The 22,076-nt window shown below is 45.1% G+C and overlaps 1 protein-coding gene across 1 annotated transcript; it reads right to left on the minus strand.

Moving 5' to 3' along the window:
- Nucleotides 1-11,127: 11,127 nt before the first annotated feature.
- Nucleotides 11,128-12,483, minus strand: LOC309837628 (C-C motif chemokine 3-like; the record flags this gene model as incomplete). Its single annotated transcript, XM_082678312.1, has 3 exons — nt 11,128-11,233; nt 11,640-11,754; nt 12,408-12,483. The coding sequence occupies 3 exons, from the start codon at nt 12,481-12,483 to the stop codon at nt 11,143-11,145; spliced, it is 282 nt and encodes a 93-aa protein (XP_082534438.1). The 3' UTR covers nt 11,128-11,142.
- Nucleotides 12,484-22,076: the final 9,593 nt, after the last annotated feature.

Consider the following 22,076-nt stretch of genomic DNA (forward strand, 5'->3'; position numbering starts at 1 on the left):
TTTGGATAGAATGTACTATATATATCTATTAGGTTTAATGTGTCATTTATGGCCAGTGTTTCTTTGTTGATATTCTGTCTGGATGATCTGTCCATTGATGTAAGTGGGAGTTAAAGTCCCTTACTATTATTGTGTTACTGTCAGTTTCTCTCTTTATGTTTGTTAATATTTGCTTTATGTATATAGGTGCTCCTATGTGGGTGTATATATATTTACAATTGTTATATATTCTTTGATTGATTCCTTGATCATCATGTAATGTCCTTCTTGGTCTCTGGTAACAGTCTTTGTTTTAAAGTCTATTTTGTCTGCTATAAGTATTGCTATCCCAGCTTTCTCTCTTTTTAAAAAATACTTATTTATTTATTTATTTTTGGCTGTGTTGGGTCTTTGTTGCTGCCCGTGGGCTTTCTCTAGTCGCGGCGAGCAGGGGTTACTCTTCATTGCGGTGCATGGGCTTCTCATTGTGGTGGCTTCTCTTGTTGCAGAGCATGGGCTGTAGGCATGGGCTTCAGTAGTTGTGGCGCGTGGGCTCAGTAGATGTGGCTCATGGGCTTAGTTGCTCCATAACATGTGGGATCTTTGTGGACCAGGGCTTGAACCTGTGTCCCCTGCATTGGCAGGCGGGTTCTTAACCACTGCGCCACCAGGGAAGTCCCCCCAGCTTTCTCTTGATTTCTATTTGCATGGAATAACATTTTCCATCCCCTCTCTTTCATTCTGTGTGTCTTTATATGTGAAGTGATGTCCTGTGAGTCTGAGCAGTGCACTCCCCTCTGGTTACTAGAGCTATATCCTCTAGGGGTGTGCCCTATGTGGGCTGCTTGGATCCTTCTGTTGTGGTGGGCTGACTACTGTGGGTGGTCTGGTAGGCTTGGCTGGCTCCTGGTCTGTTTGGTTGCCAGGCCCGCCCTTGTGTGGAGGCCGCCAGCCACTCCTTGGGGGGGCCGGGTCAGAGGGTAGGGTCAAGGGTCAGGCTGGCTGCAGAACCCTGGGGGGACCCTGGCACTAATGCTGGCTCACTAGTGGGTGGAGTTGGGACACAGGAGATCCCTGGACTGGTGCCCACCCACCAGTGGTTGAATCTAGGTCCTGAGGCTAGTGCTAGCCCACAGGTGGGCAGAGTTGGATCCTGGGGTCTAGCTGCAGGGCCCAGGGATCCCAGAGCTGGTGTCAGACTGCTGGTGGGTGGGAATAATTTCTGACACAGCTGGCTGTGGGGTCTAGGGTATCCCAAAGCTTGTGTTGGCATGCTGTTGGGCAGAGCCTGTGTCTGGTCAATCCCAGGCTGGTGCTGGCCTGCTGGTGGGTGGGCTGGGTCTGCAGGCTATGGAGCTGCAGTTTTCCTAGGCCTGGTACCTGCCCGCTGGTGGGTGAGGCTGGTTCTGAGTTTAGAGTAGGCTCACTGGTGGGTGGAGCCAGGGCCCAGCTGGTCTGAGGGCTGGTGCTGGCCTGCTGGTGAGTAGGCTGGGTCCACAGGTATTGGGCAAGGTTTTCCTGGGGCTCATGTTAACACACTGGTGGGTGAGACTGATTTTGAATCTAGAGCAGGCTTGCTGGTGGGAGGAGCTGGACATTCTGAGGCTGGTGTCTGCCCTCTGGTGGGTGGACCCGGGTCCCGGGGTCTCTGGCTATAGGGCTCTGGGGGTCCCAGATCTAGTGCCTGCTCACTGGTGTGTGGGGCTTGGTCCTGGGCCCTCTGGTGTGTAAGGCTGTGTTCAGGGGAGGCCATGGGCTCAGGGGGTCTTAAGGCAGCCTATCTGGTGGTGGGTGGGGCTGTGTCCCTGCCCAGTTAGTAGCTTGGCCTGAGGTGTCCCAGGACTGGTGTCTATGGGCTGGTGGGCATGGATGGGGCTGGATCTGAGGCTAATAAGCTAGAGGGAGGATTCCAGCATGGCACCTGCCAGCACCAGTGTCCACATGGTAGAATGAGCTCCCCAAAATGGCTGCTGCTGGTGTCTGTGTCCCCGGGGTGACCTGCAGTTGCCTCCCGCCTCTCTGGGAGGCTCTCCAAGATCAGCAGGTACGTCTGACCCAGGCTCCTATCAAATTACTGTTTCCATCCTGGGTCCTGGAGCATGTGAGATTTTTGTGTGCACCCTTTAAGAGTGGAATCTTTATTTCCCACGGCCCTCTGGGACTCCCAAAAGCTGGCCTTCAAAGACAAATGTTCTAGGAGCTCGTCTTCCTGGCCCAGGACTCCTGGCCTGGGGAGCTCAATGTGGGGCTCAGACCCCTCACTCCTTGGGGAGAACCTCTGTAATTGTAATTATTCTCCTGTTTGTGGGTTGCCCACCTGGGTGTATGGGTCTTGACTGTACGGTGCCTCCTCTCCTCCTGTCTTGTTGTGGTTCTTTCTCTATATCTTTAGTAATAGAACATCTAGTTTGGTAGGTTCTTGTCTTTTTTATTGATAGGTGCTCTGTAAGTAGTTGTAATTTTGGTGTGCCTGTGAGAGAAGGTGAGCTCAGGGTCTTTCCATTCTGCCATCTTGCCCTGCTATCCACTGTTGCTCTTTTCTGTTTGCTGATGTGAAGTAGCTGCTCAGGTAGTTTTCAGATCTTCTGCAGAGGAAATTGTTCGGTACGTAGCTACAGATACAGCATGTCTGTGGGAGGAGGTGAGTTTTGGATATCCCTAAATCACCATCTTGGACCACTTCCTCTATCGCTTATTTGCTCTAATCTTAGGTTTAGTCTCCATCTCCTTCTGCAGAGAATGCAGCTAATTGAACAGTCTGTCTCTTGTTCCAGTTCCATTTGGGAACCTTAATCTGTTCTAAGAAGAGATTTTTCCTGGTCTAAGAAGAGACTTTTTCCAGCAAGAGACTATCTCTGTAAATCACCTATAAGGTGGCACTGAGGTTACTTAGCTGATCACTGGGAACCACCTGAAGCTGGATTCTGCCTCCTATTGAAAACCCACCCAATTTTCCCACTCCCACTATAGGACAAGCCCCCACCCTTCCTTCTGGGTACATAGAATAGAAAGCTAGAACTCCTTTGGAAAGAGAAGCCCCCCTGAACAGATAGCCCAGGGCATTTTTGAAAACCCCTTGGGAAGTCCTGTATTTCACTTGGTACCTCTGTACATAGGGCTTTAGTGATGTGGTCTGATCTGAGCCAGAAAGTGGGGGGACAACAGCAAATGTCAGCAGGAGGACACTTGTGAGAGGAAGGCTGGGAGCAGAGAGCCCTGGTGAGGAGGGCAGTAAGGGCTCAAGAGTGTGGGCCAGAACAACTTGCTGTTGCCAGCCTCCTTCTGGGGTCTAAGCAACGTCCCCTACTCTTTTTTTTTTTAACATCTTTATTGGAGTATAATTGCTTTACAATGGTGTGTTAATGTCCCCTACTCTTAAGACCTAAGTGGTGGACTATTGGGAGATAGAAACTCGGGGTGATGAGAGAGGAAGTTTTTAAGCCCAGTTGTGCCTTGTTGACTTGTATATGCAAGAGGGGTCTTGGGTAACCACAGGGCTCAGGGTATTTGCAAGAATAGTTCAAGTGCTCACTTAACTGGGGCTGTTTATGGGGAAGTGGTTTCCACGGCGAGAGGAGGTGAGATGTGTCATTGTGGGACCACACTTAGTTGGTTCTTTCTCTGTAGAGCCCTATAGTCATAATTTCCCCCAGCAGAAACTTCTGTTATTCCACAGCTGTTCTAACTGCATAGATGTGGCGTTTGCAATGATGCCATGAGTCCTGAGCAGCACAACCCAATTTAAACCACACCCAAGTAGACAGAGTTGTATTATCAAAGCCTGGGCTTCAGGAGTGATGAGAGGGCAGGCTACTTTTCAGACACTCACTCATTCAAGAGAGGTTCATCAAGGGCTCTCAATAAACACAAAGCAAAGAGGATAAAGACATGTTAGGTGGACTTCCCTGGTGGCACAGTGGTAAAGAACCCATCTGCCAATGCAGAGGACACAGGTTCGAGCCCTGGTCTGGGAAGATCCCACATGCCACAGAGCAACTAAGTCCGTGCGCCACAACTACTGAAGCCCATGCACCTAGAGCCCGTGCTCCACAACAAAGAGAAGCTACCTCAGTGAGAAGTGTGCGCACTGCAACAAAGAGTAGCCCCCACTCGATGCAACTAGAGAAAGCCTGCGCGCAGCAACAAAGACCGAATGCAGCCAAAAAAAAAAAAAAAAAAAAAGACATGTTAGGTATGGGGGTAACATACATAAGGAACCTTAAAATGATCTTAGCCTTTGACCAAGATAATCCGTGTCTAGGAATCTATTTCCTATATAAATACATTCAAATATGGAAGAAAGTTTATGCATAAGAGTATTTGGTCCCCAGCATATTCATAACAATTTAAAATTGGACCCAATTTAAATCGTCTACAATATGGAAATGGCAAAGAAAATTATGGTATCTTCACTTGGTTGGCTCTTAGGGAGCCTTTACAAACAATACAATGACATGGGAAATGCTTAAGTTCTAATGATAAGTTAAAAAAAAAAATACCCAAGATGCAAATAGGCTTATTTTAATCAGGACCTACCCCATGTCTGGGGATGTGGTCAATTCTATATAATATTTTTTTGTGGATGCTGTTCCCAGGAAAGAGGGGGAACAGAAGCAGCAGGTATGATGTGTCCCCTGCCATCTACCCCTTAGTCTGTCTAATAGTAAAGGATTCTCCTCTCTTCCTCAATATGGGCAATTTCAGTAATGATGATTCATTATTCTGAGAGTTCTCTCATCTTCCTCTTTCCCCCGTCTTCTGCTTTTATGAAGCAGGGTGGGTAGTGTTTGTGGCAGGACCAGTTCTACCCCACTTAGTGTGTCCTGGGATGAATGAACATGTAGCCCTATTTTCTGGTGGTGACTGTGCCACTGTGAAGAGCTTAATGTCTCTTTTGCCTCAGATTTGGGCAATAGTCATTTATAGGGCAACAGGAAATATACAAATCAGCATTTTCTTAAAAGTAAAGTCATTCAGGAACGGAGAAGACTAAAAGTTTCTAATCTAGAGAGCAAAGGAGAAGACATGTTTATCACACCCAAAGTGTTAGTGTTGTTAACTCAAGGAAAAAATCTATAGGAAAAACAAACACATAGTGAGAACATGTTTTTCCTGACCAGCACCTACTCTACATCCTTCTTGATACCAGAAACCCACAGTTCCTTTGGGAAGCGATTCCTGCTCATAATTCTCAGATTTATGTGAAATTCATCCAACCATGATGCAGGTATGTGCCTTGATTAGCTTAAGCAAATCAATGAAACCCATCCCCTTAGCCACAGTGATTGGTTAGGAATTGGATTTCTTACCTGTCAGTCAAATCTGAAAGAACCTAGTGATTTTTTTTCCCAAGGGAGACACAGCGTCTCTCTCTCTTCCCTGAAGAAAATGAACAAGAATTCATGTGACACTGGAAGGTACCGGCAGCTATCCTGGGACTCGTACATGGAAGGGAGGTCAGAAAGAGAAAACGGGACCTGCAGGGCATCACAGGGCTGCTGCATGCAGCCTTTCCTGGAGTCAGAGCCTCCCTGTCCCCTTTGATCTTGGAACCACAGGGTTCATTTATTCCAGTCTCTTTGAGGTAGGTTTGCTTGTTTGTTTTCCTTCTTGCAACTACTAATATCCTGAGAAATACAGAGTTCTGTATCTGTGCAGAGATACAGAGTCTGTTAAAAGTAACAGCTCGTGACTGAAGCATGGGATTAGCTGAACTGAAAAAGCAAGGAGTTTGGTGAGGACTTTGTTAAGTGGAAGTGGTTTGGTGTGTCTGGGAATTACCTGGAGTCTTGTTAGACACAGATTGCTGGGCACCACCCCCTAAGGGGGGAAGCCCGGGGCGGGGGTGGGGATGGGTGTTTGCTTAGAACTTGCATTTCTAATGGTTCCCAGATGCTCCTGCTGTGGTCTGGGCAGGACCTTTTGAGAACCGCTCTCATATGGTACTGCTGGTGCTGGTTGACCTGGTGCTGGTTGACCTGTGGTGGTGCTGGTTGACCTGTGGTGCTGGTTGACCTGGTGCTGGTTGACCTGTGGTCTATTGCATCTCAGTAAAAATCTTTTTTTTTTTTTTCCTTTAAGTAAAATTCTTTAAGAAAGAGCTCAGGCTGCTTTGAAATGGGCTTATCTGACATCGAAAAAGGGAAACAGTTCAGCTTTGCTAAGAAAGGCCTTTCCAGTCTGTCAACTGTTGTCGGTAATCTGGAGTCTCCAAGGGCTGTAAATGCAGATATTTCGACTTCAGTCTAAAGTTAATGTGAATAGAGGCAGGGAGGTGAGAGACTTAACAGGAGAGAATCCTGATCTCTGACTATGGGTCCTAAGTCCCTCTCTCCACCGTCTCCTGTGAAATATTTGTCTTCCTTGTTTGAAGTGGACAGTCAGCTCCTTGTAAAGGGGCAGGGAAGGCGTGGCTTTGGGCATCAAATATTCATCACTTTTGCATGTTGCTCCATCTCTGCAGGGGCCGGAATGGAGGCAGCGCTCTCCTGCCACGTGGCTAGAGGTAGGGGTGTAGGGGTGACTGTAGTATTGAGGCCCATGCTAGGAAACACATTCCCAACACCAGGTAAAATGCAAGGTATATGACCAGGCAAGCTCTCCCTTTTGGATTATTGAGCTCATGGAATAGATCAGAAGCCTGCTGTCATTAGATGGGCATTATTTGCGGGACTTCCCTGGCGGTCCAGTGGTTAGGACTCTGCTCTCCCCATGCAAGGGGCACGGGTTCGATCCCTGGTGGGGGAACTAAGATCCCGCATGCAGCGCAGCACAGCACAGCCGAAGTTAGCTGCCCAACACCTGAGGCAAACTCCAGGCTCCTAACTCACGTGGATAAGAAGTTGGCAGCTCCCGAAAAGGGCTCCTCGCTGGCACACATGTGTGTCCACAGAGGACAGTCCCCAGGGAGGTCAACCCCCAGGGAGGTCAACCCGAGAGGCTGACTAAGCACTTCAGTCAAGTCTCGGACTCAGAAATGCCCTCTACATCGGTTAATAGTGCAATTCCCACGCTCCCCGCTCCCTCACAGGGGTCTTTATTCTATTTACACTTTTTGTTCGCAACACTTGTGTTGAGTGATCGGGCACGGGTTAGCTTTCATCAGCCTTTGGGCTGCTGGACCTTGAGAAGCAGTGCAGCATAAACGAGCAGATTTTGTTTGTCCCTAGATGCTGGAAGCCAATAGAGAAGAAGTGATGACAGCCTCACTGCTTCTTTGGGGACAAAGTTTGTTCCTCTCATTCTCCTGATAGAATCTTCGCACTTGTCATGGTGTGGGTGGTAATGGTGTTAGGGGAATGGGGTCCCCGTAAAGGAAGGGGATTATAAAATGTTTTCTAGGAGGAGCTGTGTGTGTGTGTGTGCGTGTGTGCGCGTGTGTGGGTGATATGAAAGCCTTGGGCGAAAGGACTTGCTCCTTGTATTGTCCTCGTTATATAAAAGCCATTATGGCATCAAGACTGTGAGCTAAGCTGAGCTCTCTTTTCTTTGTGTCAACTCAGAATCTCAACCAGAAAGTAGTTTTGATGGATGGAATATCACCTGTCGAAGGGTGGATAAGATGAGACTGGAGAGGTGAGCAATACATGCTCATTGAAAACTAAATCACATAAAAAGTACAGAAAATAAAAAGGAAGAGTCCCCATTCCTTTAAAGAAAAAAGAATAAAAATCCCATTTCCTCTAAGAAACCATAGTTAGCTATTTGATATGTATCTTTCCAAATATGTGCCTTTGTAAATATATATGTATATATGGTTTTTTAAAATAAAAGCAAAAATAATGTCATTCGATACATGTAGTTCTGTAGCATATATGTAGAGTATATATGCATATACTAGATGTAAACAGATATACATTTTGCACCTAATATTATGGACACTTTCCATAGGTATAGATGTGTGTTATCCTTTTTACTAACCACAGAATAGTCCATTGGTGGGCATCTCAATTCTCTTCTGATGTAATCTTCTACTGGTTTAAATGGTTGTTCCCATTTGCTTGCTGTTTACAAACCGTGCTGCAAAGAATATCTTTGTGTCTGATGTACCTATGGGCAGGACAGGAATAAAGACAAAGACATAGAGAATGCACTTGAAGACACGGGGAGGGGGAAGGGGAAGCTGGGACAAAGTGAGAGAGTAGCATTGACATATATACACTACCAAACGTAAAATAGATAGCTAGTGGGAAGCAGCTGCATAGCACAGGGAGATCAGCTCAGTGCTTTGTGACCACCTAGAGGGGTGGGATAGGGAGGGTAGGAGGGAGACGCAAGAGGGAGGGGATATGGGATATATGTATACATATAGCTGATTCACTTTGTTATACAGCAGAAATTAACACAACATTGTAAAGCAATTATACTCCAATAAAGATTAAAAAAAAAAAAAGGAAGGCTTCCCTGGTGGCGCAGTGGTTGAGAGTCCGCCTGCCGATGCAGGGGACACTGGTTCATGCCCCGGTCCGGGAAGATCCCACATGCCGCGGAGCGGCTGGGCCCATGAGCCACGGCCGCTGAGCCTGCGCGTCCAGAGCCTGTGCTCCGCAACGGGAGAGGCCACAACAGTGAGAGGCCGGCGTACCGCAAAAAAAAAAAAAAAAAAGAATATCTTTGTGTCTATGTATAGTCCTGTCCTCTGGCAGTGTTGCTACAAAACAGATGCCTAGAAATGGAATCAGGGCAAACGGTATCTTGGTCCAATAGTGTGTGCATTTTAATGTTTGCTTAGCAGTAGTGTTGAATTGTACTCTAAAAGTTTCATCACTACAATTCTAAACTAATTTGGGGTACAAAAATTAGATTATTTTAAACAACATGAAACAATTGTGGGTCATAAAAATTAATACATGTTTGGTTTTCACACAAGTCTTTAGCATTTCTCCTCCTTCTGCCGGAAGGACCCGAGCTCAGTGTACATTTCTTATAGTTACAACTCAGGCAACCTATCTATTAAATAACTGAGTTGTCACAGTAAACCTATAAACAGAATCCTGCTCCACATGTAGGCTGGTTATCTTTTCCTTCTCTAACATTAGCCATGTATTTTGTGGAGCATGGATTCTAGGAAAATAATGTACAATATACCTGTTACCATATGCAGATGTGCACTGCATTTGGAAAAGAGCAGTGAACTCTATTGACTATTTCAGTGGTTCTCAGCTGTTAACATGCATGTGGAACACCTGGAGCTTGGTAGAAATATCAATTCCCAGGTCCACACCTAAAAATTCTGACGTGAGTGGATTAAACAATCATTGCTTGTAATTTGAGTACAGGTGGATTACATTTTGGGAAATAACTTGGTTACTGGTTAAGAGCAAAGTCTGTAGTTACATCAAAATCTAGTTTGGCAACTCAGTTGTGCTGCTTACTTGCTGTGTGATCTTGGCCAATTTGCTTAACCTCTCTGAGCCCCAGCCCCAGTTTACTCTTCTGTCAAATGAAAATATTAATAGTACTTAAACTATACTGTTTCATTGTGAGGAGCAAATGAACACGGCAGAAGAAGTACTCAGCCTGAAGTAAGTCTCTAATATGTTAGTAACCGTTATTCAGAAAGTTTGATTTATCGTAAATATGTATTATGAATACTCTTCTTAATGGTATCCATTCATGTACATTATGATTTGATTCATAAAATAGTCGTAATTTAAATGTTCTGGAAATGTGGCTCCAGAGTGTTGACTGAAAAAAATGCACAACCTAAAAGTTAAGAGTTAAGTTTTATTGATAGACAAAACTGAGCACTTAAGCCCAGGACACAGCACCTCAGATAACTCTGAGGGACTGCTCTGAAGAGGCAAGAGGGGAGCCGGGATATATAGGAGTTTTTGCAACAAAGACCAGGTAGTCGGAACATCAAAAGATTACTGTTAATTAAAGAAAACCAGCTGTCTCTTTAGTGCTTTTGTATGTATGGGAAGATGCAGGAGACTGGGCTCACTGAAATCATTCTTTTGATATGAACCTCAGCTATCTGGGGCCAGTATCTTGTGTTTTCTCATCCTGAGTTTCCTCAGGATGCACCATTGAGGGTGGCAGCAGCAGCTGACTGCTAGATGGTGGGCAACTTGTTTCTATCCTGAATTCCCTCAGGGCGTACCTCCGGAGGGGGGTGGCTGTAAGGTGATGGCTTGATGGCTGCAACATTCTTTGTTTACTGATACAGCAGGCAACATTTTTCATTCACAAGTGTAAAGCAGAGTAGCTCTGTGGTAGCCCCCTTCCATCTCTCCCAATTTTCCTCCATTTCCCATCTTCCTATTCTTTAACCTACTATTCCTTTCAACCTGTGATTCTTTTTGTTAATTAATTTTTTTATTGGAGTATAGTGATTTACAATGTTGTGTTAGTTTCTGCTGTATGGCAAAGTGAATCAGCCATACGTATACACATATCCACTCTCTTCTAGACTCCATTCCCATATAGGACATTATAGAGCACCAGATAGAGTTCCTGTGCTATACAGTAGGTTCTTATTAGTTATCTTTTATATATAGTAGTGTATATGTCAATCTCAATCTCCCAATTTATCCCCCTCTTCCCCGTTGGTAACCATAAGTTTGTTTTCTATATCTGTGACTCAATTTCTGTTTTGTAAATAGGTTCACTTGTACCATTTTTCTAGATTCCACATATAAGCAATATCATGATATTTGTCTTTCGGAGAAAGTCAACCAGTGATTCTGATTTGCCAGATAAACAAAACCAAACTCAATGCCAGTTTACTTTTCAAAAGAGCATCTGTATTATTTCGCTTTGCTGAACACAGCACTGAACGGAAACATCCAATACACGATTGTCAACCTGGTAGCATTGGCACCATCTCTGCGTAGAACAAGCTGCCGACAGTCAATTGTCAGCAGAGTGCAGGTGAATGGGGAGGGGAAGGTCTGTGAAAAGGTGTCTTGGGACCTCTTGGAGCACACAGTCCCAGACACAGTGGGACACTGAAATTAAATTACAAAAATTAAATATTAATATTGTATATAAATAAGTTGCCATCTAAGTTAGGAGCGAGTCCCGGAGTGTTGCTGTTTGGAAACAAGCAGCACACGGGAGAGGTAGCTGTGGAGGTGACAGGGGTGTTTCCAAGGCTCAGACCCCTGCTGCCCAGTCGGGCCACTGAGGTCACTGGGTTCCTCAAAACTTCCAGGCCACTCAGGCATTCGGCTCCAGGTCAGTGATGTATTCCTGGACCCAGTCCTCACTGGGGTTGGCACAGAGCTGCTGGCCTCTTTTGGTTTGGAAGCTTTGGAGAAGGACAAAAGAATCACACACTGAGGAATCCAGCAGGGGGATCCTGGGCTCCCTGTGGCCCCTCCACCCCTCTCTCCTGGGAGGCCCAGGGCCTGCCACTCCCTCGGGGACCCTCTGCCTACCTCAGTCCAGAGAGACGCTCTCCCTGACTCAGGGGGCCCCTCAGAGGATGCAGCCTCCTTCTTCCCCTCCCTCCCTCTGGGCTGGCCTAGCACCCCCTGACTCTGCAAGCCTGGCCGGGTCAGGTCACAGCTCAGAGACCTGGGTCCTGTATACTTGATAGGCCCCAGAGGGCTGGGCTTGCCAGGATGGCGCCCCTGGCCTGTCTGTGCCCTTGGGTGCTGACTCCCATCCAACATCCCATCTCCCCAGAGGTGGGCGGGAAGACTGGCACTCACATGACACCGGGCTTGGAGCACTGGCTGCTGGTCTCAAAACAGTCAGCTACGAATTCGCGAGGAAGCTGCCAGGCAGTATAGGAGAAGCAGCGGGCCGTTAGGGTGTCAACCTCAACTGTGGAGGAAGGGACAGAATGAGGCTGAGTCATAGTTCAGAACAGGATGAGGAAGACTCGGAAGGAGAGAGACAGCCTGGCTTAGGGCACAGACTGGGAGACAGGTCACTGGAAGGCGCTGGGCATTTTTCCCTAGAAATATCCCTGTCTCTGTCCTTGTTTCTGTCTGCATCCTTCTTTATTTTTGACTCTGCACTGTGGGCTCTCTCTTTCTCTGTGTGCTCCAGACATCCAAACAGACTGTTCTTATCACATCTCCCTTCAGGAAATTGTTTCTGGTTCAAGAAGTCACACCCCAGCAAAAGAAAAACCTTGGACAGCTCTCATGAGACATCCAAGGGACAAACTCTTGGGGGGACTTAGCGTGAGTTACTGGAAGACTGACGCCATGGGGCGGTAACCAGATTTGGATTCTGCCTCTTGCCAACTCTTTTGTTTAGGTCCCCATTTTACCATCTGTAAAATGGGACTGTAACTCCCCAACCCTGGCTCCAGATCTGAGGACCCCTTTATAAAGATAAAAATTAAAATCTTGAAGAGAAAGGCCAAAATGTTTCATAACCCTTTAAGAAGATCTTTATTTTCTCTTGGGGGCTCTCAAGGCCAAGTAAAGTTTGGTGTGGGGACCCCTGCAACTACTGCACAGACTCACATGGTGCCGAGAAGACCTGGCCGCAGAGGGCCGTGGGACAGAGGAGGACGGCGAGGGCAGCAGCGGGCACCTCCATGATGCTGCGCAGACAGAGTGTGGCCTTGAGTGTGGGACTGGGTGCTCGCTGCTGCCTGCGTCCTTCTTTAGTGAGAGGCCATCTCCCCAGCTCTTTATAGGCAGCCCTGATGGATGGGGAAGTGGAATCTGGGAGTGAGGAAGGAAATTTTTAAGCGTCGTGATGCTTTCACACGGTTTCATAACTCAGGGTCCGTGGCAACCACAGGGGCTCAGGATATCCAAGAATAGCAGCTGTCAGCTACGAGTCTCAGCCCGCAACACATGACTTGTTCTGGTTTCATGTGAGGAAATGGTTTCCCCTGTGAGCGGCGGCAGAGGGGTGTGTGTCCACCCAGGGCTATTCTCAGCTGGTCCCTTCCCCTCATGACTTCTCCAGCTCTGACCTTTCCACAGAGCTGAAACTGCTGCGTTTCCCCAGCTGCTCTAACCACAAGGATAGGGCAGGTGTGATACTGCCCTGGAGGGTGGCACAAGCTTCCCTTGGATGCAAGGGACTGAATCAAGGAATCCACGCTAGGGGACTAGGAAGCATGAGGTCATGTTTCCGTCATGTGTCCAGTCATCAGTCACCGAGTGACCAGGGGCACTGGGTTAAACACTAGTTGAAAATCATAAAGAGGCATTAGATGCGGGTGTTAATATGTCAGAAGCCTAAACGTATTTATACCCACTAACCTAGAGATCGCATTTCTAGGAAAGAGTTCTAAAGAAACAGGCCCAAATGTGGAGGCATCTTCAGGCAGGAAGGTGCTGACCCAGCAACATTTATAACTCTAAATAAGGAAACCTAAATTTTCCTCTATCAGGGAATGATAAACTCAGTTATGATATATCCACTGGAATGTTTGTTATTAAGCCCTTAAACTAAATGAAGTAGCATAAATATAATCGTAACATCAGTTGTCAAAAAGTAAGATAAAAATTATACCAACTGAATAAGATGAAGAATTATACAAATATATATGTGTATATGTGTATATACACATATACGATAAATATTGTAACCATAAATTGTGTGTGTGTATACACACACACAGATATATGGTCTAGGCATGGAAAAAATAAAAAACATTGGCAATAAATGCCCAAAGCATCATTAGTACTTAACGCTGTGTGACGGATGAATGGGCGATTTTGTTTTCCTTATTTTTCTGGAATTTTCTCTTTTTTTTTTTTGGAGTAAGAATGTATTACCTTCCTGGTCAGCCCACAGATTTATGAACACATTCTGTCTTAAAACATTTCCAACACCACCAGTTGGAAGGTAGGTTGTTGGCAGATGTTTAATTTGAAAGAATTTTTGGATAAATATACTAAGGTTTCTTTCGAATGGCCTTTGCTAAAATGAAGTCTTGATTTCCATTTCTCTGAACTATTTTGAGGAACCTGTAAGATATTTACATAAGTAATGCCAAATTCGGAGCAGTGTTCCTTTCCTATTCTTTTCAACTCATAATTTCAGTGGTGTGAAAGAGTCTACTTTCTTAGCCAGATGTATATATTTTCTTTTCCATCCTTTATTGTTACAGAAGTAGTGGGCATACATCACATTTTACATTGAGAAATAGATTTAGTTCTTTCTAGTGATCTTTTAAAAAATGTTACTGAAGTATAGTTGATTTACAATATTGTGTTAATTTCTGCTGTACAGCAAAGTGATTCAGTTATACACACACATATATATATATATTCTTTTGAATTATGGTTTATCCTTTCTAATGATCTTTATCCTCTAGGTGCCCCCAGTCTAGTAGGAGCAGGTAGAGTATAAACAGATAACCACAGCACTTAACAGAAACTGCTAAGATTCTCAGCAGAAAAATAAATGAAAGCTCAGAATGTGAGGAAGAGGGAGTCATGGTCTCCCTTGGGAGGATAGGGAAAGGCGTCACGAAGGGATGGAATTTTGATTGGGTCTTGAAAGAGACACAGGATTTGAACATATATAGATGGTGTGGCAGTAGATGGCCTGGCCTACTAATGCAGAGTCACAGGTGTGAAATTGCTGGGTCAGAGGGAGGAGTGAGTCCTTCAGAGTAGCTGCACAGTGGAGGGGCAAATATGGATGAAGAAGCTGCATTAGGACCAAACCAAGAGTGCTTTGAATTCCCCCAAAAGGAGTTAGAACAATGGAGGAGATAAGACGTAAGCAAAGTGAGACCACACCTGAGGAATTCTGTCCTTCCTGTGTCCGTAGAGTTACTTCTCTTAAAACACATGGGCTGTGTTTCCATCCCATCCCTATGATTGCTAATGCTGGTCCGAGGGAGGTGCAGCAAAGGCAAGATTTGGGGCAATGGCAGGTTTCACTGGGGCTGTAGCATCCAGCTGTCTTCCTTTGTTACTGTCAATTCCAGAATATGGAGTCTATCATTTGCTTCACTGGAAACTCCAGGTCACAGGCAATGCCTCCTCCTCAACGTCCACCCCCTCTGCCCCAGCCCTCAGTCGATACCCTGAATTGAATTCCCTCATTTACTTCTTGGGGGAACCCCGTTCACACTCGTGATTTAGTTTCTGAGAGCAGGCGTCTCTGAGTTGAGGAGGTTGAAAAGAAGGAAATGGAAACTGCTGAGTCAATCACGTTTCTGATAACGGACTTTATTATTTAGCTCTGCCATTACAGCACTTTCCACATTGTGTGATAGTTATCTTTGTAATTGTCTCTTCAAAAATCTAGACCTGTTGATTTTATTTATTTTTAGATTATTATTGGAGTATAGTGGATTTACAATGTTGTGTTAGTTTCTGGTGTACAGCAAAGTGATTCAGTTATATATATTCTTTCATATTCTTTTCTGTTAAGGTTTATTCCAAGATATTGGAATATAGTTCCCTGTGCTATAAGTAGGTCCTTGTTATTTTATATATAGTAGTTTGTATCTACTAATCCCAAACTCCTTAATTTATCCCTTCCACAACCCTGCCCCTGCCTTCCCCTTTGGTAACCATAAGTTTGTTTTCTATGTCTGTGAGTCTGTTTCTGTTTTATAAATAAGTTCATTTGTATCATAGTTTAGATTCCACGTATAAGTGATATCATACGATATTTGTCTTTCTCTGACTTACTCACTTAGTATGGTAATCTCTAGGTCCATCCATGTTGCAGCAAATGGCATTATTTCATTCTTTATGGCTGAGTAGTATTCCATTGTGCATGCATATGTGTGTGTGTGTGTGTGTGTGTGTGTCTGTATACCACATCTTCTTTATTCATTCATCTGTCAATAGACATTTAGGTTGCTTCCACGTCTTAGCTATTGAAAATAGTTCTGCTGTGAACATTGGGGTGCTTATTTCTTTTCCAGTTAGAGTTTTCATCTTTTCCGGATACATGCCCAGGAGTGGGATTTCTGGATCATATGGTAACTCTATTTTTTGTTATTTAAGGAACCTCCATACTGTTTTCCATAGTGGTTGTACAAATTTATATTCCCACCAACAGTGTAAGAGGGTTCCTTTCCTCCACACCCTGTCCAGCATTTATTATTTGTAGACATTTTAATGATGGCTATTTTGACCGGTGTGAGGTGATACCTCATTGTACTTTTGATTTGCATTTCTCTAATAATTAGTGATGTTGAGCATCTTTTCATGTGCCTATTGAATGTCCTGTTGATTTTAAACCAAATTCATACCATGTCTTGGTGGACTTAAACCAAATTCTAACACATGTTGATTATAACATGGTTAATTTTCTGACATAGTCTCTATGTCTTATAATTTTATTCTTTTTGATAAATATAAAATTCTATCTTAGTGATGATATATTTGTAAGATTTTTCATATCAATCCTAAAACCAGGAAATAGCTCTTTGTCATATATGTTTTTATTTGAATCAGGAAAATAACATACTTGTATGCAAAGTATGTGCTCCGTATGCACATATTTAATGAATAATGTAAGGAAACCTTAGGATGGATGAGTTGGAAGGGTCTCAGAAATATCCTAGGAGGTAAATTAATGTTCCCAGGTAAAATGACTTGCCCAGGATCAGAGAGATGGAATTAGTCAGTTTTACATTTCAGTGTCTACATTATTTAACAATGTATCTCCAACAGTAATCGCAATGCATTAATAAGTATTTGGTGAATGAATGGTTCATTGATTTGACGAACAGTGTGTATTATGCCCAACGTCTCACTAGGGAGTTGAAATACTCACATTATATAAAGGATCAGAAAGGCCGTGGTGTCAAGGTCTTGATCTTTGGGGACCACCAAGATCTCTTAAGTGGTGATCACAGAAACTGGCCAACGGTCAACATGGTGGATCCTTCAGCATGGAGGGCCTTGATTTGTGTCCTAGCTTTCTGGTTCGTTCCAGCCTCTTTGAGGCCCCACCTCAGTCCAGCAGAACGTCCCAGCCACGAGAACAGGGAATTCTGGCTGAATAATTCAGGTTCTGCAACACCTCTGCCTAGTCCGGCTCTGCTCACCTCCTCATTGTTTCCTGTGCCCTGGCCCTGATGGATTGGTTTCGTTCCAGTTTCCGGTCCCATAGCTCTACATCCCCAGGCGTCAATCTCAGCTCTCTCCCTTTGGCAGCAGTGGTTCCATGGATGGGCTCATTGATAATGACACCCTTTTTTGGCCCGGCCTTGGCCTCCTTTTTTCCAGCTGTGGTCCACAGAGTCAGGCTGCAGCAGGCTTGGCCCTGCCTTTCATGTGGGCAGAGAAAATATCCTGGGGGCCCATTTCTAGCATCCGAGAGAGACAGTGTCTCACTGACGCAGGCCCTTCTTTCTGCAGCCAGGCCCTTTCCTATCTTGAGCTCTTCTTGTCATTCTCCTCTGGCCATTTTGTGTGTGTGTGTGTGTGCGTGTGCGTGCATGTGCACGTGCACGCAGATCAGGGCGTACATCTTGGTACTGGATTACATCCTTCCACCTGTCCCCCTGCTCCTCCTTCTGTGACTCAGTAAAAAGCATTCCCTCTTACCAGGTTTCCAAGCCAGAAAGCTGGGAGTCACCCTGACTCCTCCCTCCCCCTCATCTCCTCCATCTATTCAACTACTGACTCTGTTGTATACTTGAAATTAAGTGTATCTACTTCTCATCTTTCCCATTCCCACTCTCTTAGGTGGGTCCTTGTCACTTCTTGTCATGACAAGAGCGGCCTGTCAATTGTTTTTTCCTCCATTTGCCTCTCTTCAATTTGTCCAGCACAAGGCATTTGAAGTGATTTTGATCAAATCAGTCTCTGTCTCTCTCTGTTGAAAACCCTTCAAACAGTCTACCTTGTTTCCAGCATGAAATGGAAGCTTCCCCTCTGTGACCTGACCTCTGTCTCCCCCTTTGGCCTTGTTTCTTGCCACCTTCAGACTTCCTGGAAACAAAGACTCAGCTCTCTAAACTACATGTGATTCCTTAAAAATGCAGGTCTCTGCTCTGCTTTTTATGAACCAGGTGTCACTTGGCAAAGCACAATTTCCCTTTCGTGTAGATCACAGGGCAGAGTGAAATTCTATAAGCATGGGTATATCCCGTGAAAGCTGCAGAGATTAGTATTTAGACCAAATAAAGGAAACCACTGTTTAATTACCTTAATTTTCTAAGGAAAAGAGAGAAATCCATGGATTGCACTATTCAAAGACATGCAAAATGCAAAACCGAAAGATACTTTACATCATAATAACACAAATTTGGCCGTTAAACTTTAACATAAATTTATAAGAAACACATTTCTCTTTTCTGATTTATTTATACTCTGGAGCCATACCTTCTTGGTATCATTTCAAAATCTGTCATGTACGAGCTGTGTGTTACTTACCTTCAGTAGGTTACTTACCTCTCTGTGCTTCAGTGTCCTCATGTGTGAAAGGGGATAATAACAGTACCTACCTCAGAGCACTGCTCTGAGGATGAAATGCATTAATATCTATAAAGGCTTAGAACATGACTGGCTCATAGTAAGTGTTATGTGTTAGTTACTATTATCATTATAACTGCAATATTTCAAGTAATCTATTTTATATATTTTAAAAAGCACGGGTCTCTTGTTCTTTGCCTGAATGACCCCACCCTCACACTCTTCCTGGTTAATCATCCTTCAAGTCTCAGCTCAATTTAGAATAGAGGAAGGTTAGAACAACCTGAATGGGCTAAGTAACAGATTGGTTAAATATAAATTTGGGTATAAAAGTTTGGAATATCCCCACACTGAAACATCATGCATGCTAATTTTGTTTCTTATAAAGTTTTTCTTTTTTATTAAATTTATTTATTTTTGGCTGCATTGGGTCTTCGTTGCTGCGCGTAGGCTTTCTCTAGTTGCAGTGAGCGGGGGCTGCTCTTTGTTGTGGTGCGTGGGCTTCTCATTGTCATGGCTTCTCTTGTTGCAGAGCACGGGCTCTAGGCGTGCAGGCTTCAGTAGTTGTGGCACGCGGGCTCAGTAGTTGTGGCCCACGGGCTCAGTAGTTGTGGTACACGGGCTTAGTTGCTCCGCGGCATGTGGGATCTTCCCGGACCAGGGCTCAAACCCGTGTCCCCTGCACTGGCAGGCGGATTCTTAACCACTGCGCCACCAGGGGAGCCCTGCCCTTCACCTTTGACAGCTAAAGAGCAGGCTGTGGCCGGTGACAAAGGCACATTTCCACTTTAAGAAGATTGGGACCATCACTGATGAATAGCTTCAACCAGCTCACTGTCCTCTGGACTCCATCCTGAACCCTGCACTTCGAATAATTGTGTACTTATTGCTTCAATCTGCAATCCAGTTTCTGCTCCCATTCTCTCCAAGGGATTTGGCTACCATATTGGCAAGACTAAAGGATTTACCTTTTCTTAGTTTATTGTCTTGGCAGAACGACCATATATTCCAGATCCCCTTGGCTTTGCAGTTGCAACATTCACTCACAAGGAATTCTCTAGTTCCGGGCACTCCACTTCCTAGTGGCTAAGTCTCTTGGTCCCGACACCCAATGGTCTCTCCTACACTTGCATCTCAGCACTCTCCTTCCACAAAAGCACAGCATGTCGGGATTGCCCACCTCTGCTTCCCGCCCCTCAGCAGGATTGTAATCTCTTCTGAGAGTCTGGTACCTTCAGAGACTTCCCACGTGTGATCTCAAAGGGTCACACCTGTCAAAGAAGTTTGGTCATCTCTGGACCAGGAGTTGGAAGAAATTGGGTCTTGACACATATCCTATGTAACCTTAATCAAGGTTTTTAACTTTTCTAGGTCTTGCTTCCTAATCTGAGCCATGGCAAAACAGATTAGGATCAGATAAAACCATAGACATGGATATGCTGAGGGAAATCCAAAGACCTTTGGAAGGTCTTGTTACTGCTGTGGCCACTGGTCCTGCTTTCAGGACCACTGGGGAGGCTGGGAGGACAAAATGACAAAACAGATGTGAAAATTCCCAGGATGGAGTTTCGAGCACAGTGGCCGTCAAGGGCGTGGGAGGGGAAACCTCTTATCAGCACGAGTGAGGGGAAGTGGAGGACTTCCCTGCTCAGGAGTGAGGGGGTGGCCCACAGGATGCCCGTGGGGCTCTCTGGAACCATGGTTAACTCTCGGTGTCACTTCTCACATCCCTGAGCTGGAAAGAGCTGAGTCCTAGAATAGTATCATTTACCATGAAACCACTGGGCATGTGGGTTGAGGAAGAAGGAGGAGGAGTGACTCCCATCAAGGCTGGGGAATCATATTCTGGATAGAGTGTCAGATGCCTAGTTAATTCATACTTCATTTGACTAAATGGACTTCATGTCCAGAGTCCATATTACCTATCACACCCCCTCCCATTAAAACTGGTAGTTTGAGCTGCCTCTGGACACTTATTAATACCTACTGTGTAGGGCTTCCCTGGTGGTGCAGTGGTTAAGAATCCGCCTGCCAATGCAGGGGACATGGGTTCAAGCCCTGGTCCGGGAAGATCCCACATGCCACGGAGCAGCTAAACCTGTCCGCCACAACTACTGAGCCTGCACTCTACAGCCCGTGAACCACAACTACTGAGCCCAAGTGCCACAACTACTGAAGCCCGCACGCCTAGAGCCTATGCTCTGCAACAAGAGAAGCCACCCAATGAGAAGCCCAAGCACTGCAACGAAGTGTAGCCCCCGCTCACCACAACTAGAGAAAAGCTCACGCACAGCAACAAAGACCCAAGGCAGCCAAAAATAAAAATAAATAAATAAATTTAAAAAATACCTACTGTGTACACAGAGATAAGCATAACCCAGTTTCTGCATTAAGGAACTCCCTTTCTAGGAGCAGAGACAACCAAGTAGACAGATATTTTATAGGTGATGTGATGGAGGTAGCACAAAGGGAGGTACAGAGTTCAGTTGGAAGAGAGGTCAGGGAAGGTTCTCTAGAGGAGATGAGCACTTTTTTGGTTGTGTATTTGAGAGGCATTGGTTATCATTCTCTATCGACTATTACTTAGAAATGGCCTCAATGTATAAACCTTGGAGGCCATTGATTTAGCTAAACATTTTGACACAAGCCTTTGTACTCCCTGTGTGAACGTTCACTGGTGTGAACACAGCATTATTGTTAAGACCTTCATGAATAAAAAAATTTTGCCTGCATGAGCCAAAGATCAAATCTAAGGCTAGGAGGCAAAAATCAACAAACGCACTGCGTGGCTAGTCACCCACTCTTATCTATCATCATTCTTCTTACATATTTTCATAAGAGTTATGTCCTTCCATGGCTTGAAGATCAGCGCTCCCCACTTATGTAGACGGAGGTCTCCACGTCAAGGGCTCTTCCTTAGTGCACAGTGGATTTAGTCTTGACCTGGAACTATTCATTTACAGCCAAGAGATGGCTTTCTCCATCCTTTGGGCTCTCTGACATTTTGTTTCTACCTCTGACATGACACATACCTTATTCCATCTCACAAGACAGTGATTTCTGTCACTGTCAGCACCATCACTAGACTAAGGACTCTGAGGGCAGCGATGGGTCGTCATTCAGCTCTGTCTGTCCTGACAAAGAACAGGTGACTACTCAATTGGGTTGAATGGAAATGCCAGGATAACGAAGTCTGTGTAGATTCCGGGTACCATGAGACACATCCTTCTTCCCTTGAAGCAAGGTTCTTGATGCATGAAGATGAAACTCCATCAACCAGGAGAGACCACGAGAGATACTTGCATAAGTGATATCAGAGATTGTAGAGTGTTAGAGTTGGGGATGGGGGTCTTGGTGAAGATCAGAACACTTGAAGCAAGACTCACAGGAAGAAAGGAGTGAGGACAGAAAGGATAAAGAAAAGAAGTACAGTCTGTGTGCATGTGTAGGTGGTGGGAGCAGGGAGAGAGGAGAGTGATGAAGTAGGAAGACATTGTACTTTATTTAGTGACACTGAAATGCTCCGAGATGCTGCTCTGACTCCTTCTATCGCACATCTCTACAGCACCCAGGAGGCCTGGCTCCCTCTTTTCACTCTTCATTCTTCCTTTTCAAAGCAGAGGCAGGTAGCAATGTGGGACTGTGGGTGAGCAGGTGGATCAGAGTGGTTGAGCTGAAGGTGGATAGAGGTCTTGATCCCATCATCCTAATGGGCCTCATTTGCCCTGATTCATGCACTGCTGTATTCCTGGCCTTTGGAAGCTTCGTGTAGTCACCTTC

Source organism: Grampus griseus, assembly GCF_964374135.1.
Source record: "Grampus griseus genome assembly, chromosome: 20".
In the NCBI taxonomy this organism is placed as follows: Eukaryota; Metazoa; Chordata; class Mammalia; order Artiodactyla; family Delphinidae; genus Grampus; species Grampus griseus.